Source organism: Sphaeramia orbicularis, chromosome 20 (genome assembly GCF_902148855.1).
Source record: "Sphaeramia orbicularis chromosome 20, fSphaOr1.1, whole genome shotgun sequence".
Taxonomy (NCBI): domain Eukaryota; kingdom Metazoa; phylum Chordata; class Actinopteri; order Kurtiformes; family Apogonidae; genus Sphaeramia; species Sphaeramia orbicularis.
In genome coordinates this window covers 9538017-9554480 of record NC_043976.1, presented here as the reverse complement: position 1 = coordinate 9554480, position 16464 = coordinate 9538017, and the positions used below count along the sequence as shown (strand labels likewise).

General features: G+C 39.0%; 1 protein-coding gene across 1 annotated transcript in view; it reads right to left on the bottom strand.

Moving 5' to 3' along the window:
- LOC115411705 (sodium/hydrogen exchanger 9-like) overlaps positions 1–16464 on the bottom strand; it is a 128504-nt gene that overhangs the window by 61300 nt on the left and 50740 nt on the right. The window contains exons 9-12 of the mRNA XM_030123922.1: positions 9702–9790; positions 8369–8482; positions 2608–2719; positions 1465–1618 (exon numbers count right to left, since the gene is read on the bottom strand). Of these exons, the coding sequence (XP_029979782.1) occupies positions 1465–1618; positions 2608–2719; positions 8369–8482; positions 9702–9790 (469 nt within the window). The remainder of the gene's footprint in view (positions 1–1464; positions 1619–2607; positions 2720–8368; positions 8483–9701; positions 9791–16464) is intronic.

Below are 16464 nucleotides of genomic sequence, written 5' to 3'. Positions count from 1 at the left end.
TTTACTTTGTGTAAAGTTATCCATAATTCCATCTTAAATGTTCAATCCCTTTTCTTTCTATTACTAGTAATTATTAGTTATTTTGTAGTCTTGCTTCGAGAAAAGGGGAACATTTGATTTTTATTTCTGGCTTCTTAGAGGCATAATAGCTTTACTTGCAGACATGAACACCATGCACACACAAGTCAGTGGACGCCATGATTCAAAAGTACTGCTTCGACAGTCTGTGGGAGTCAATTACACCACTGTGATCTGGGCCATAGATTACCCTTTAATAACATAAATATCTAATTATTGCCTTGCGCTCTTCACGCCTCTTCTTCACTCCTTAGTTATTATCGCCCACTGACCTTGAATCATAGATAGACTTAAAAAGAAAAAAATACCATGTATGCTAACGAAGTTTAAAAACACACCAGATCTTTTTTTTTCCATAGTTGTTGGACAGAAACTTGGAAACCGTAAGAGGGTGTGCATCTTGTTTCTGCAGTAATTCAGTGTTAGTGACTTGATTCCATTATCACACGAGAAATAAATAAGAGTTTATGACGTTGCATCAATTACAAGTACGGGTCATGTTAGCATCAATAACTGTCAGAATCCTGCTCCTCATGGACGGACACGAGCGCCTGATGTCGACCTGAGGTATGGATTATTATACGTCAGACCGAACACTTGACCTGGTCTTGGTCGATCAGTGACGTGTGGTTGCACTGAACCATCGTTGGAGATGCACAAGCTGGAATAAAGACGTTCAGGAGCAGCATCTTCATCTCTGCTTGCGTCAGCCGTGGCATCTTTCCTGACAGTGATGTGATCTTGTTTAGTCATGCTTCTAAACAAAAAGGACCAGATGCTGCTCTAGAGCGGTCAGAACGAACCATCGGCTCAAATGATGAGTTTGAGGTTCCGGGTCAGACGTCAAACTGTATTTTGCATTGAGCACAAAAACACTGGAGTGGAACAGAGCCGAACAGTTTGCTGTTTTAAAGATTTTCATCCAGACCTTTTGGCCTCAGATTGTTTTTACCTGCAGAATACATGTGGTGTGTTTTAAAATTCTTTGGGTGTACTATTTGTTCTCATTATATTGTTTGTTTTTGTGTTTGTGCACTGCATGACAAGCTGCATTTTAATGTTATCTTCTCTGTAACATGTTTCCAGGGACCTGTAGACCTGCTTCGCCCAGTACACCAGCTGTGCAAGTCGCTAATGGAGGGCAGAGCCAGAGTCGACACACACGCAGTTAAGTGGCTGTGAAAGGCTGAAGTAGCAAAGGGAGGACGAATCCAAACAGTCACAGAAATACTTTACAAAGGCATGCATATTAAGTCAGCTGAATTCTTATTGTGAGAGTCTAATTAAGTGCTGTCCGTCTGTGTGTCAAAAATGATAGAAAGAAGACAGATGGGGAGACAGAATGAGAGCTTTGACTTGCATCATACTGACGTTGTTAGCGCTAACCTGATGTCCAGACAGCGCAGCATGGGTTCAGTGGCCATACCCAGCGCCCAGATGGTGAAGCCGACCAGCAGCAGCGTGGTGGTGAGGATGGTACGCCTCACTTCAGTGGACGTGTCTCTTACAGCCAGACTAAAGGCCACAACCCCCCTTAAACCTGAAGGCGGAGAAAACACATGTGAGCAAACTTTCTGGCATCCTCCGGGCGATTACTGCCATCCATCAAACCACTAGTCACCAGAACAACCAATTATTTTAAAGAAGGAACTTAGAGCTCCCCAGTTTATGAAGCTGTCCACCCTGACTCTCATCAAGAAACAATCATAGACCAGTTGCTGACCAGCAAATAGCCCTAAAACAAACTTTTAGCTTACTGTACAGCGGTGACATAATGCTTAAAGCCAAAACAATTCCCAGAGCAAATCCTTTACTGCCACGAGAAACAGATGGGGGAGGTGATGGTGGTGGTAGGGGAGTTTTGAAAAATAGCAAGACAAGGGCTTTTTACAAAGAAACCATCTTATGTAAGAGGTAAAGTGGGTCAGGCAAGCAGAGAAACATGCTGCTGCTGCTGCTGCTGCTGCTGCTGCACTATACCCCACATCACTTCACATCAAACATCCCTTTCTCCTGCATCATCAAACCATTCAGAGGTTCAACCATTAGTCTTGGAAACTAAAGTGAAGCGATGATTTATTTACTCTAACTCCCAAAATACTCACACACAAATAGAAAAACTGGCTAAAAATATCTACGCCCTGGACAAAGCCGATAAATGCACAGACTCCTTTGTAACAGGGGTAGTGAATATATTATAGGGCTTGAGAACGAATCCACTGGTGTCTGCACACACAGGCTGACAAGTCCTCCAGATTCCTGCAGCATTCTCACTGATGCCATTAGCCGCCGGCAATGAATAGAAATGTTATAATTAAAGAGCTTTCATAGGATAAATCAGAGCAAAGGTTTTCAGCTTCGTGCAGAATTAACAATTACTCAAACACAAATCCAACATGCATCACGACTACAGTCAGGAATGTGGGCGACACATTTTTCTACAAGGTCCCTGAAATAGAAAATGTTACTGTAAATAAACATAAAACACAATAATGTATAAACAGGTTTTGTCATCGCTGAATATCTTACCTGAAAACATCATAAAGTGCTGAAAGGAGCAAGGAATCTTGGTTGTACGGCCTAAGTTCAGCAGGAAAGACAATGGGTAGATATGCAGCGCCCTTGATATGAAGACAGAGAGCTGTGTGCATTAAGTGTTAATTAAGAAAAACATGTAAGGCTGAGACACATTCATAGGGCTAAGTAGGCCTGTAAATCAGGATGTGCTGTTGTTTTAACAGGAAGTGCAACGAACTGTAGGGCGAGGATTCTCAACTCGTGGCTTTTTGTTGCTTTTTTTTTTTCATTTTTCTGACTGAAACACTACATACTTTGATTTCCTCAGGCCTTAAAATTGGAATATGATTGAAACTTCCTGTTTGGTTGAAGTGATAATACATGTAGATCATATATTAAACACAAAAGAATGCATTCAAACTGTTAAAGAGAATAAGGACATACATTTACAGTCATAGAAAAAATTATTAGACCATCCTTGTATTCTTCAATTTCTTGTTCATTTTAATGCCTGGTACAACTAAAGGTACATTTGTTTGGACAAATACGATAACAAAACTAGCTCATAAGAGTTTAATTTAAGAGCTGATATCTAGCCATTTTCCATATTTTCTTGATAATACCCAAAATCACTTCAGTTCTTACATCAATAGCTATGGCATTGTGCTGACAAAAAGTGCTTTTAGGCATTCTATGTTTTCTTTTCTGTCTGCTTTAGTCACATGATACACGCAGGAGTCAGTGCTTGATTGCATCCGTTGTTTTTGATGACTTTTGCTGGTCTAGTATTTTTTTCTGCAACTGTATATCTATACTGCACGTTCAAACATAAAAATAAAAAAAATTTTAAAAAAAAGATGTGAGATTTTTCCTGTTTAGGATGCAAACACAGCGGTGTGGCACCATGCCGAGGCATGAAGCCAATCAGGCTCTGCCAGCTGTCTCTGCCCTCCACACACACTTTGATGTTTCACATAGGATGGGACTGAATGCTAAGTGTCCTGGGCAGCAGTTAGTGAGAGGATATCAAATCATAGATGTATCTGCCACCCTGGATACAATTTATCATCTTTTGTCATACTTTTAGAAGTCACTGCAACCCAATATAACCTCAAAACCTCATATGAGCCTAACTGCAGCCCCAAATCCTTAGGTAGGTTTATATTAGAAGCACCTAAGTCAAGGCTATAAACCACAGAAGACAGAGCCGGAGGGGATCAGACGAGATAGCTACTTTCCGTTAACAAAAAAAAAAAACCCAAAACTGTATATGAAACGACAGGTGCGCAGACAGGTATCACTGCTTTAGTATTTTAGAAAACGATGCCTGGAATAAATAAAGGGAGCAATATCTTAAGCAGGGGACCTTATTCTGACAGGGCTATTACTAAAACAGAGCGTCCTTACACCCTGCAGTCAATATTACATCGCATGCACCCTATGGATTTTCAAAAGCAATATCCTGCTCCCAAAAGCAGTCATTTCTCTATATCAAAAGCCTCTGAGCTATTTGAATGGAGGTAATTAAACACTTTCATCTCAGTCTCATCTCCAATAAAGCCCATCTCCTTTGTCATTGGCAAAGGCTGCAAGCTACAGCGATTAAAATCTACTGCGTAACCAAAGAACGATTAACAGGGCGAAATCACTGGGGTTATTTCATTTTTATAGACACTTTTAGTGCCGTACAAGAGGAGTTCCACCTCTACTTATTCCTGTTTGCACATCCGGGTCATCGTTCAGAACTGGAGGCATGGTTTTCGCCAACATTTTGTCACTCTAGGCTTTTCTTATGGATGTACAATAAGGACAAAGCTAAACAAGCTCAGCGCTCAAGTCAAACATTTCCTCACTGGCAGCCCTTGACACTGAGTATAAGAGCATTGGAAAAAGAATCTGCTCAGTTGACTCTTTTTTTTTTGGAGCTCTTTTGACCCTATGGTGGAAGATGGATTGTAATAATAATTGCTGGCCATCTGGGCACTGGACTGTGAAAGAACATCTCCTTGGAGTGCAGCCACTAGAGTCTCTCCTCAGGCGTACGCTATGGCCATGCCAGCTCTTAGCTCTCAGGCAAGGACAATTGTAAAATGGTTAGCCAGAAGCACATAACTCCCCCCTTTGTTCCCCTTTTGGAGATACAGAGCTGACAGCTACAACAACAGCTGTGAATATCAAACATCTGTTATGACAGTAAACTTTAACATGTAATGAGTATCATTAAGGAACTGATGGCTTTTTGATAACAGAACATGTATCGGAGGTGCTGCTGGTGCACAGAGACTCTAGGGAGACACTAAAGAGTGTTTTTTAATGGGTTTCTGTCTATAAAGGAAAATACATTTCATTTGCTTTTCAAATGGCTGCCTTGCTTTTTCACCTGTCTGACTACAATCGAGCAACACTGGCGCTGTATTTTCATCTCTATAATCATCTTTTCCTTGTTATCCATTTTGTCTACATGCTACAAATACACAGTGCTTCTAAAATCCTACAGTGATGTCCTAAAATTGCTTGTTTTGGCCACAAAAAAAAAAACAAAAACAAAAAACAAAAGAGCAGACAAGTGTCCAAGAGTCTTACATAAGTTATATTTTGCTAAACCCACTTTTATTAGTCTTTGGTACATTGATTTGTGTATTTGGGGACCATAATGGTTCATAAAGTTTGAATTTGAACCCTCCAGGTGCTGCAAAGCTATTTTTACATTCATTCTGGCAAAAATCGAGTAGATTTCTACAACCTGTTTTAATTCCTTCTTAATTTATGTTTTATAAGTCGTTACATCATGACATTTGCACATATAAGGTCAAGACTTCCGACAAACATTCCTCTGAGTTCGCCATAATTGTTAGTCAGCAGCAGCTGTTGTAGTCCATACTGAAAATATGTCCAAACTTCAAGCTGATTACCTAAAATGTTCAGTTGTTGGTTGTATTAATGAACATAAGTGGCTGAACGGAACATGAAGCACAGTCAACAACCTGGAGGGGATGGGGTGTTGTGGTGCATTTGCATTTAAAGGGCCAGCGCTCAAAACTACCTTTCTGGTGTCATTACTCAGAAATAGGGTTGAAGATGGACCTGTGGAGTGGAATTAATGAAGAATTCAGACCCAAGCAGAGCATTTATAGTTTATGTAGACCACAGGGAAATGTTTTAAAATGCATAATTCCCTTTAAAAAAGCAAAATATCACTCCTTTAATCCCAAAGATATTCAGTTTCTTATTGAATATCAACAACAGTTTAGAAATTAAATAAAGGTTCAATAAAAGGGGCAAGAACCTCAGCTCCAAAATCACACCAATAAAGAATTATCTTACTAGGATACCTCCAAAAACCTCCTGATCTCGAGTCATTCCAGTGTTACCAGTTTTATTATTATTATTTTCTGCTACCATTAATAATTAATCTAGTGGTCAGTCTTTAAATCTTTCCTCTGTTGATGAGATCTCGGATAGATGACATTGATATCTGCTGTGTCTGGCTTTGATTGACAGGTCTGTATGACAGCCAGCTCGCCTGCCAAGTTGATCCTTGGGAGTTTTGGTTTATATATTAAAACACATTTCTTCCTGACAGACAGCTACACTGTGGGCTCCACTAACAAGACTGTGCAATTACTTTGTCATGTAGTGCTTGATGAAGTTGACAGAGTCATGGAGTTATTGCTTAGCATTAACTCACCTCTGACGCCAACTGTTACCTTTGTCCAAATGTGGTCACTTTTGGCTCCAAAAAAAACACTGTGATAAATGAAACATCAACTACTAGCTTCAAAACAGCACTTTATAAACCAATATGTGACGTCACAATCCCTTTGTCCAACAATTATATAAAGTCTATGATTCTGTGTATAATATGCAGTGATATCGAATGGTGAAGTTGCAAACTAACATAATACAACACCAGTCCATTCCTATAGTGGCTGCAAAAACACAGTAGTCCTTTTTTTAAAGCTAGTGTTTTGTCTGTTCCAGACGCTTTAGGGGATATTAACCCATAAAGACCCGGTGCTACTTTTGTGTTACTCCCCAAATGGATTTTTCTCCACATTTAACATTTCTGTAGTGATTTATCACCATTTATTACCCCACCCCTCGAAGGGGAGGCGAGGGGTATTGTTTTTGGCTTGTTTTGTTTGTTTCATCGTAAACATTCTAGCAGCAAAACTATTGGTTGAATTCATATCAAATGGGGTTTATAGATTGCCAGTGATCCAGAATAGATGTCATTACATTTTGGGAAAAGTAGGTCAAAGTTACAATTTTTAATGAATTTTTAAAACCTTCCCATTATACTAATAATGGGCGAAATATGTGCGAGGGGCTGGGTTTTTTGTGCCTGGGATGACTTGTTATAATTTTATCTTCTTTACTTGGTGTACTTTCAGTAAAAAACAGGCATTTTCCTATATTTAATTCACTGATCATGTATATGTTCATTGAAGCTCAAATCAAAGTTGAGGGTTATTATATCAGAAACACAAACTAATTAAAGAAAATGTAACTTCATTATCTTCTATTATTTCCATATTATTTCTATATCTTCTATAACTTCTAATATCATCATTAACTGAAAATAAACCAAGTGTGTTCATCCACTGTCAGTGATCCAACTCCATGGGTTTTACTGGTGAATCAATGTTGTAGAAGATGACAGTATTTCCACATTCACTATGGAGCCTCTAAACGTCCAAATGGGTCATATCTGATGACAATGAAAAGATAATAATCTGCACTTTCCACCAATTATTTACATGTATTGATAGGATTAGTGGATCAACAGGTGTTAAATGTTTAAGATTAGTAGATGATTTTGGTCACCGGTGGCTGTTTGGGTCTTTATGGGTTAACACTGTAGAGGGTGAAAGTAATTTACTTTGACACTGGATGCCTTTCACTACAAAATGGAAAAAAAAAAAGACTGAGTCCATTTGGAGCTACATCAGGTGAAATGGCTCATTCCATGTTATTGAAAAACATGATTCTCATTTTAGTGTGATTATACATTATCACTGAAACGAAAATTATCATTATTATACCCTCTCTCTGCAATTAGAGCCTCCTAAATCCCACTAAATCTTTTAAAAAGAGTCACTGATTATGAAAACTGTGGGCTTGTCATTTAGAAATTCCAGTCTATATCTGGCCGGCAGATCAATATGCATTAGCACTTTGAATTTAACAGTGAAAAAACAAAGTAACAAGGAATCTGTATCACTGACTTACTGACAAAAAATCTGATTGAATCTTCAACTTCAACAGAGATAGAGTGTTTAATCCACATCAAATTAAGCTACTATGATCTTATTTCAGATAGACAAACATCTTGATTCCACTGAGGTTTGTTAGAGAACAGAAAACAAGCATCAGAAACAATAATTAAAGACTTATTTAAATTTCTGTTTCATAGATGCTTCTTTGAGTGCTGCTGCACTGCAGCATCTTAATCTGCAGAGAAGGTGATCATGGGAGACTAGCTGAATGGCATTTGCAGAGCTCACCGGATCAAACCTGCACAATTTAAGTGCTGAGGTTTTTTTAAGGACTGGGGAAATCACTGCACTGCAGCAGAGAGGCAAGACAGAAAACAGGAAAAACAAATAAGTGTCAGACAATTGTTCATGTAAGAATTTTTACCGAATATAGAGAGAAGACAGAAATGAACAGGACAAGCAGATGAAACACTACAGTTTCTGAGGTCTGAATGGGATCCAGAGGCTGCACAGCTGGAAGTGAAGATGCCCCATCATGTTTTACAAAAGGATACAAATGTCCCAGAAATGAAGAGAGCTTTGAAGACATGGTGAGGAAACGTCAACAATACGTATCCCATGTAGCTGAAGATGAAAATCTCCCCTAGGAAGTTGAAGACTTCAAAGAGCTGCAAATTATAAAAGGGATTGAGAGGATCATGAGGGAGAAGGTCATCCGAGACGGGGAGGGGTTTCAGGGTGGATGGTAAGAAGTCTGTGTCTGTGTGTGTGTGTGTATTGGGGTGAAAGTGAAGGACTCGGATCATATCTGAAACGGGTAAACAGGCTCAGATTTGTACAAACATGACAAATCCAGTGTTGATGTTATTCCCTGATCCTTTGAGGAAGCGACTGCAAACATCTATAGCTAGAGGCTATAATAAGGTTGCATTTATCTGTAGATGTGTTTTCATGTAATCACTTTCTTGTTGAATAATTGGAAACATACAAGATTATAAAAAATGGCGTTCTGGATTTAAAAGGCCCTTTCTAGTATGGATACTTTGTAGTAGGGGAGTATTAAAACCCATGAAGTCCTGTAAAGTTCAATATGTCATTAACTTCATAAAACTGCATTAATTTCAATGAAGTATTTGTACATTAGAAAAACCTGTTTCATGTGGATAAAATTAGAGCAGATGTCATGATTTATTAATTTGGTTTTTTTTTTCAATTAAACTAGCTTTGATTTAAAGCCTTAGTAAAAAGGCTATCAAAGTGAATTAGTGCACCTTTTTCTTTAAAAGATTCATATCACAAGGACAAGAGATGCCACAGAGAAAAATATTCTTCCTGCTAGCTATTCAACTAGTGTCTGCAAATGCTAAATCACTTTGTCTTTTCCTTTGAGCTGCATATACATGTATAAATCATAAAAATGTAGATAAAGGCATTCAGCCAAGTAAACATACTGCACTGTGCACGTACATTGACTGCTGCATAGCCAATCCACTTTATAGGGAAAAGCTTTAACTGTACTGCATGGCATTTAAAAGGCTTTTCTGTGATAAACAGTTAGCTGCACTGTGGCACCGATAATGAATAATAAATGCATAGATGACTATATGTGTGTACTTCTGATTTATTTTCTGTTCTGTGAAGCTTGCCGTGCTGTATGACAGTGCGCTGGCCTCCGTCTGTGCTCAGCCTTTTAAGCAGATAGCTGGAGACTGGCCTCCCACTCAGACACCCACCGGACAACCGGAACACTAATAGCAGCTAATGATTGCCTGTGCACGCACGTAAGACACAAACATTGGCATCAAAAGGCAATGGGAAGTGAGCGCTCTGCAAAAACTGTTTGAAAACAACAGTAGAACAGACTTCAATCAGCTGCTGGAAACCTACCTGCTTAGTCCTGGTCTTGCCCGCGGAGGATAAATTGTGAATGGTGTATCTTGCTTGGCTCAGGCCGCAAAACAGCACAGCTACAATACCTGAAAGATCCAAAAAAACCCACAAACTAAGTATGCTGAGGTAAAAATTTGTTTATTGTCCATTAAAATATAGAAGTACCCATAAAACAGGAATGAATAAAGAGTAACATGAGTGAGTGTGTCTATATTTGTGCAGTCCTGGGGCTTGTCATTTTGAAAATATGCTGTAGGAGGTTCTTGCATCATTTGAAAAGAAACTGAGAAAACATTTGTTGCTCAACCCAGAATCTAAAAATCAAAGTGAATGATGTCATAAACTGCTCTGTGCTTGAGTGAGATAAACATACTTCTATTTCAGTTCACAGGAAAGGTTTTCATATGAGCCCATAAAGACCTAAAAAGCCACCGATGACCAAAACCATCCACTGATATAAAAAGCTTAATATCTGTTGATCCAATAATCCTATTAGTACATGTAAATAACTGGTGTAAAATACAGTTTGTTGTCTTTTCATGGTCATCAGATATGACCCGTTTGTACGTTCAGAGGCTCCGTAGTGAACGTGGAAACACTGTCGTCTTCTACAACTGATTCACCAGTAAAACCTGTGGAGTTTAATAAATGACAGTGGATGGACACACTTGGGTTAATGATAGACTTTACTGAAAAAGTCAGTTTCTCTTCAGTTTTCTGTTTTTCATATAAATACCATCAACTTTAATCTGAGCCTTTATGAACATCTACATGATCAGCAAATTAAATACTGGAAAATACCTGACTTTGACTGAAAAAATGCAAAATACAGAGGATGGTATTATAAAGTGATAAATCACTTCAGAAAGGTTAAATAGAGAGAACAATTCATTTGGGACCTGAGGCAACAGTAGAACTGGGTTTTTATAGGTTAAAATTAGAGACGAATACAAGAAAACTGTGCAAATAATGCCTGTAAACATTGCCCAAATGTTCCCGAGTCTGTATCCTTCTTGCAGTTTTCATTCAAGTGTAAAGTATGACACCAGATCAGCCGGGCCCAACCCTGTACCCTAACAGACCCCGTATCCACCCACTGTCTTGCTTCCAATGAAGTCCAGCTGTATAAACAGCTTCATCAAAATATGCTGTCCAACCCAATTTAAGCATCCTTGTGTTTCTGGCCGTGCACTTTACTTCCATTTGTACTCCAGAGACCAGGAAATCTGGGAATAGTAAATGCTGAAAAGTGACATCACCACATTGCCTTTTGCCAAATGCAGGGGAGCAGAAAGTAACAACAGGGGAACAACAGACAAGCAAAGTACAGAAGGGGAAAAAACACAGATAAAGAAAGGCAGCGACACAGAGAGAGGAAACAGGGTGGAGGGAGTGATTAGGGCCCCCACTGGTAAAGACGAGGCCGGCTGGACTGGAGAGTTGGAATTTATAATGTGTAACATAAAGGGGGTGGGCGCCTCACAGGGCATGTTTACTATGTTGGAGATATTCAGTTGGAAATTTCTGCTTCTCTTAGTTTGAGAGAGAATTGCAATGAAATATTTAACCCATAAAGATCCAAACAGCCACCAGTGACCAAAAGTATCTACTGATATAAAGTGTTTAATACCTGTTGATCCACTAAACCTACTGATACATGTAAATAATTGGTGTAAAATGCAGTTTGTCATCTTTTCATGGTCATCAGATATGACCCATTTGGACGTTCAGAGGTTCCGTAGTGAACATGGAAACACCGTCATCTTCTACAGCATTGATTCACCAGAAAAACTCATGGTGTTGGATCAATGACAGTGGATGGACACACTGGGTTTATGTTCAATTAATGATGATCAGTTTTCTGTTTTTTTATACAAAATCCATCAATTTAAATCTGGGCTTTTATGAACATCTACATGATCAGCAAGTTAAATATGGAAAATACCTGATTTTGACAGAAAAAATGCAAATACAGAGGATAATATTACAATAAATGGGGATAAATCACTTAAGAAGGGTTAAATAGAGGAAAAAAATGGATTTGGGAACTGCCACAACAGTAGAACTGGGTCTTTATGGGTTAACAGGACAGACAGACACAGATACAAATACAGCACCAGTGGTTCAGGCCACTAAGTGAAGCCAGTCCATTACTATCTTTTTACCATCTGCCCTCGCTCCAGGACGCTGACCTGTACCTGCTCTGTTCTAGCTCCAGCAGTCCTCGCTCACAGTGTCCTTTACATCACTGTTCAGCAGTGTCTAATGGACCATGCCAGGACAGCAGTTTGATTTTGGTTTCATTTGGTTATGGCAACCACATCCTCCTTGGTTTACATAACACTGACAGAGGTAACACATCATCCTCCGTCCACACAAAGAGTTCCAGACGGGCACTTGGCAACAGATGAGATGCATAATGAGTAGTTGTGAGGGGCCTGAGATTAATGATAGCAAGGGTGGAGGGTCATTAGGCACACCCTCACTAAACTCCAACAATTAACAGAGACAGAAAGAGCCTCAATTACCCAAGGACACCAGGGAGGACCCCCACTGCTCATTAGGTCCCTCTGTATGTCTTACCACTTCACCCAAATGGACCATTAGGGGCCTTTAAAAAGTGAAGCACTCTGCAAGTAAGTTTAGTACAGTGCCATGCTGTACCAAGAATACTGAATAGTGGAAAACAGCTCATTTCTAGATTAGTGACCCAAAACATAAGTATAAAAATTGGCCTCTATTTCAGCTTTAAACACAGCATTATAATTTAAAAAAAACATTAGAATATGAAAATACACACCTTCCGTCTGCAGCTTTCTCCTCTCAGTCCAGTGGTATAGTCCAGGGTATATGGCAGTATACAGAGTATACCTACTTATTTTTCAGTCAGCATTGCGTACACCCACTTCTACATTCCCCTAATGCGCACCATTCAGTAATACCTTCGAGCCAAATTGCCCATGTTTTCCCTTAGGATGGTGAAGCCATGACCCGCCCTACTCTACCTCTAATTGGCTAGTACTTGGTACCTTCACTGATTAGATTGGTTAACTTTAGGCATGAGGACTGATGAGCCAATCAGAGGCAGAGCAGGGCAGGTCATGCTGAAGACAATATTGCTAACCAGCCCTAGCCACCTCTGGAACCTGATTGGCCACCTCAGATACCAGTGCCACCCCAGCTGATTGACAGGTCACTGCACGTCTCGTTGAAAGATGTGCAATTATTGGAAATGCGAACAAGAAAGGCAGAATAAATGTCTTTCAAATGAGTGACACATATTGAGAGAACCTACTTTCATGGAATACATAATTCTGAGATAATTTTAGGGTGGTTTCAGAATGAGTCACTGTTTTTAACTACTGTCCATATGACTGGACATTTAGAAGAGATTTTGTCGCCAATAGTTCAACTATGTGAGTAGGCTAACATTATGAAAGGCTAACATTATCCTATGTTTGCCTCATGTTGAATACATTTCCATTCATGCAGCTGCTTGTGTGACCAGTAAAACCTACAAACTACTCCTGATGAAGTCATTATAATTTTATAACAGTGAGCAAATACTACTGATGGATTTCTGGGTAAACTAAATATAGTATTCTTACATGTCACTGTTTCTAAAATGACGTTTTTCTGGACTACTTAAAAAAAAAAAAAAACGGGCAAAAATTGAGAGTATACCCACTTCTCCAGGGACCATTACACCACTGTCTAAGTCCAAATTAAAAGACTAAATATAAATCCTGTTTTTATGTATATATATATATATATATATATATATATATATATATATATATATATATATATATATATATATATATATATATATATAAATTCTGTTTCATTCTGTTTATGGAAAAGCGAATCCATACACATTTTGAGACATGGGGTACAGCAATAGAATCTGATCAGTAATTACAGCTGTCAATCATGCATTAACCTCCCTACCTGTCTGAAAACCCCTGTGACCTCTGCACCCTGTGCCATGGAACATTTTCCACAGCCTACAAAGACAATTAAAAAGTAGATGAGGAAGTTTCATGTCCTCACAGACCACTTGAATTACAATATGCTGAAAGAGAAATGAAGTTTTGCACAATGACACTAAAAATGATCAAGTACTGCAGCTTTAACCGAGATGAAAAATGAATAACACAACTTGAAACACATGAAACTAGAGGTAAAATGATTGTGTGTGCTGACATTAACAGTTCACTGTGGTATATTTAGAGGCATTATGTATATTTCTTTAATTATTGTATTAATAATATATTGCCTAGTACACATTGTACAAATTGCTGTTCTAATTGTGTCTTAATAGAGTGTTTTAATGCAACATTTCAGAGTTTTTCAGCCTTCAAACTATATTTATAAGGTCATTTTAATGATACAACAACTCACAATAGGTTCAATTACACTTTCATCATCGCTCCAGATCATTACTCTGTATCCCCTGCACTGGCACTATGCAACCTCCAGTTTCAGGTACGAACCCCTACACAAACTACAACTACAAAACGTTACTTCTTTGCAGCACTGATATCTCACATAATTGATGGGCACATGCACATGCAGCGACTGGCAGTAAGGAGTTTGGCATTCCGGCTTTTGAGCTTTTATGTTTTAAGGAATAAAGGAAACAAGCTTCAGGGAAAAGTTCATGTCCAAAAGGATTTTAAGGGCTGTTGTATCATGGCTTTCACTGAGACACGGCTCACCGAACAGGACCACAACTCCGATCTCACCATTGATGGCTTCGGGACCCCCTTCTGACTGGACTGCAATACTGAAGTAACAGGTAAACGCAAACACAGGGAGGTGGAGTATGTCTGTATATTAATGCACGATACTGCAGCTCTGTTATTATCGCAGAACAAAACTGTACACCAGACATTCAACTTTTGTCAGTGTCATTTCAGTAGGTAGGGAAAAGGTAAATGACCTTCACAGCAGCGGGAGACTTGGTAGGGAGGAATGAGGCTACGTTCAGACAGCAGATCTTAATGCACAATTCGGATTTTTTGTGAAATCCGTTTTTCTGTGTGCTCATTCATATCACAAATTAAATGCGACTTCTATCAGTTCTCAGTATGAACTGAATGCGACCCTCAAGTGACCCGCATGCGCAAAAGAGGTCCTAATGTAATACGTGGCCACGCAGCATGCACTGTGTTTACGGAAGTAAATATGGAGGCATCTCGTATCGGCATGTGTGTGGCACTGAAAAAGTTTCTCTACAACCGAAGTCAGCACCATTACAGTCAAATACTTTTAAGTAGAAGATTAAAAAAGAGGAGACCCAGGTTTTTTGCTAAGGCCTTTTGTGGTGCAATGGCTGCTATGTTTGTACAATGGAGTATATGGATGCGGAGTCAGAGTCCGGAGTGGTGGGATAGTGATGTTAGCGGCTTCACTGACACAGACTTCATTCATAATTTTCGAATGATAGAAGGAACGTTTATAAATATATCTATGACCGCCTCTCTGTAACACTCTCACGACAAGACACTCATCTCCGGCGACCTGTATCTGTTCGCAAGTGTGTTGCAGTTGGGCTGTACTGGCATTTCAATGACGTAAAAGTCGGATAAATGTGACCTGGCTGTTCAGACTGACGTTGTATTGCAAAATATCTGATATATATCGGATTTAGGACCACATATGAAAGTGGCCTTGGTCGGATTTGAAAAAAAATCGGATTTGTGCCGTTCAAACTGTCTTTAACAGGTTAGATGCAGGTCAAATAGAGGTAAAAAATCAGATTTGGGCCACACTTGGCTGCAGTCTGAACATAGCCTTAGTGATGTGTCTTAAGTTTCACTTTCACTTTGCAAAAGGAAATGCCAATGAAACCTACCTATTTTTTCTTTTTTTTATTGATAATGTCTTTCCTGCTACTTTTTATTATAATTGAATGGAGCAACTGTAACACACAATAATTTCCCTCTGGGATTAATAAAGTAAGTAGGCTGACTCTGATCTAGCAGTTGTTGCAAACTGCAGTGAACATAATACCACTCAGCTCACCTTCCCCTAAGGTGGCCACTAAAAAAAAAAGTGAAAGGCAGTTGGTTGAGCCAGTGTTTGGTTTCTCTGTTTTAATTTTTTAGATTATATTATTGTTTTCCATACAAAACCCAAGGTAGACTACAACAATAACCCCTCTAAATCATCAATTCTGACCCTCTGTCAGTGTGTTGTTATGTATTTACCTGCTGAGACTATGCCTGTAATGTCTGCTTCATCTTGTTTTGCTGTGTTTAGGATCTTTCATATGTGTGGACTTCAGCCACTGTGTTTATATCACCTAGTAACAGTATTATACATTAGTGGTAGTAGGAAAATCTATTGCCCCTTAGAACCTTCCAATAGAGATTTACAAAAGTATGGGTGTTCTGTTTCCAAAAACAAGTGACAAATATTACACACATTGATTGCCTTTAACTCTGCTCCACACTCATACATAGTAGGTGATGGTAGTGCACCTTAAAGCCAAATGCTACTTTTCATAAAACAGAAAAAAAGCAGAAGAGCAAGTCTGTTCACAGGAAAATGCTGATGCTACGAAGGCAGCATGATCCCCTAGATTCAACCAGTTCAAACAAAAACACACCATTCTTATTTTCAAGTGATTATAAACTAATGAAAACATAATTGTGAATATTATATTAAATTTCTCCAATTTGATCCCTTTAAATCCCTCTAAATCTTACACACTGAACCTTTAATTACAGAGATTTGCTGTGGGTCAGATGAT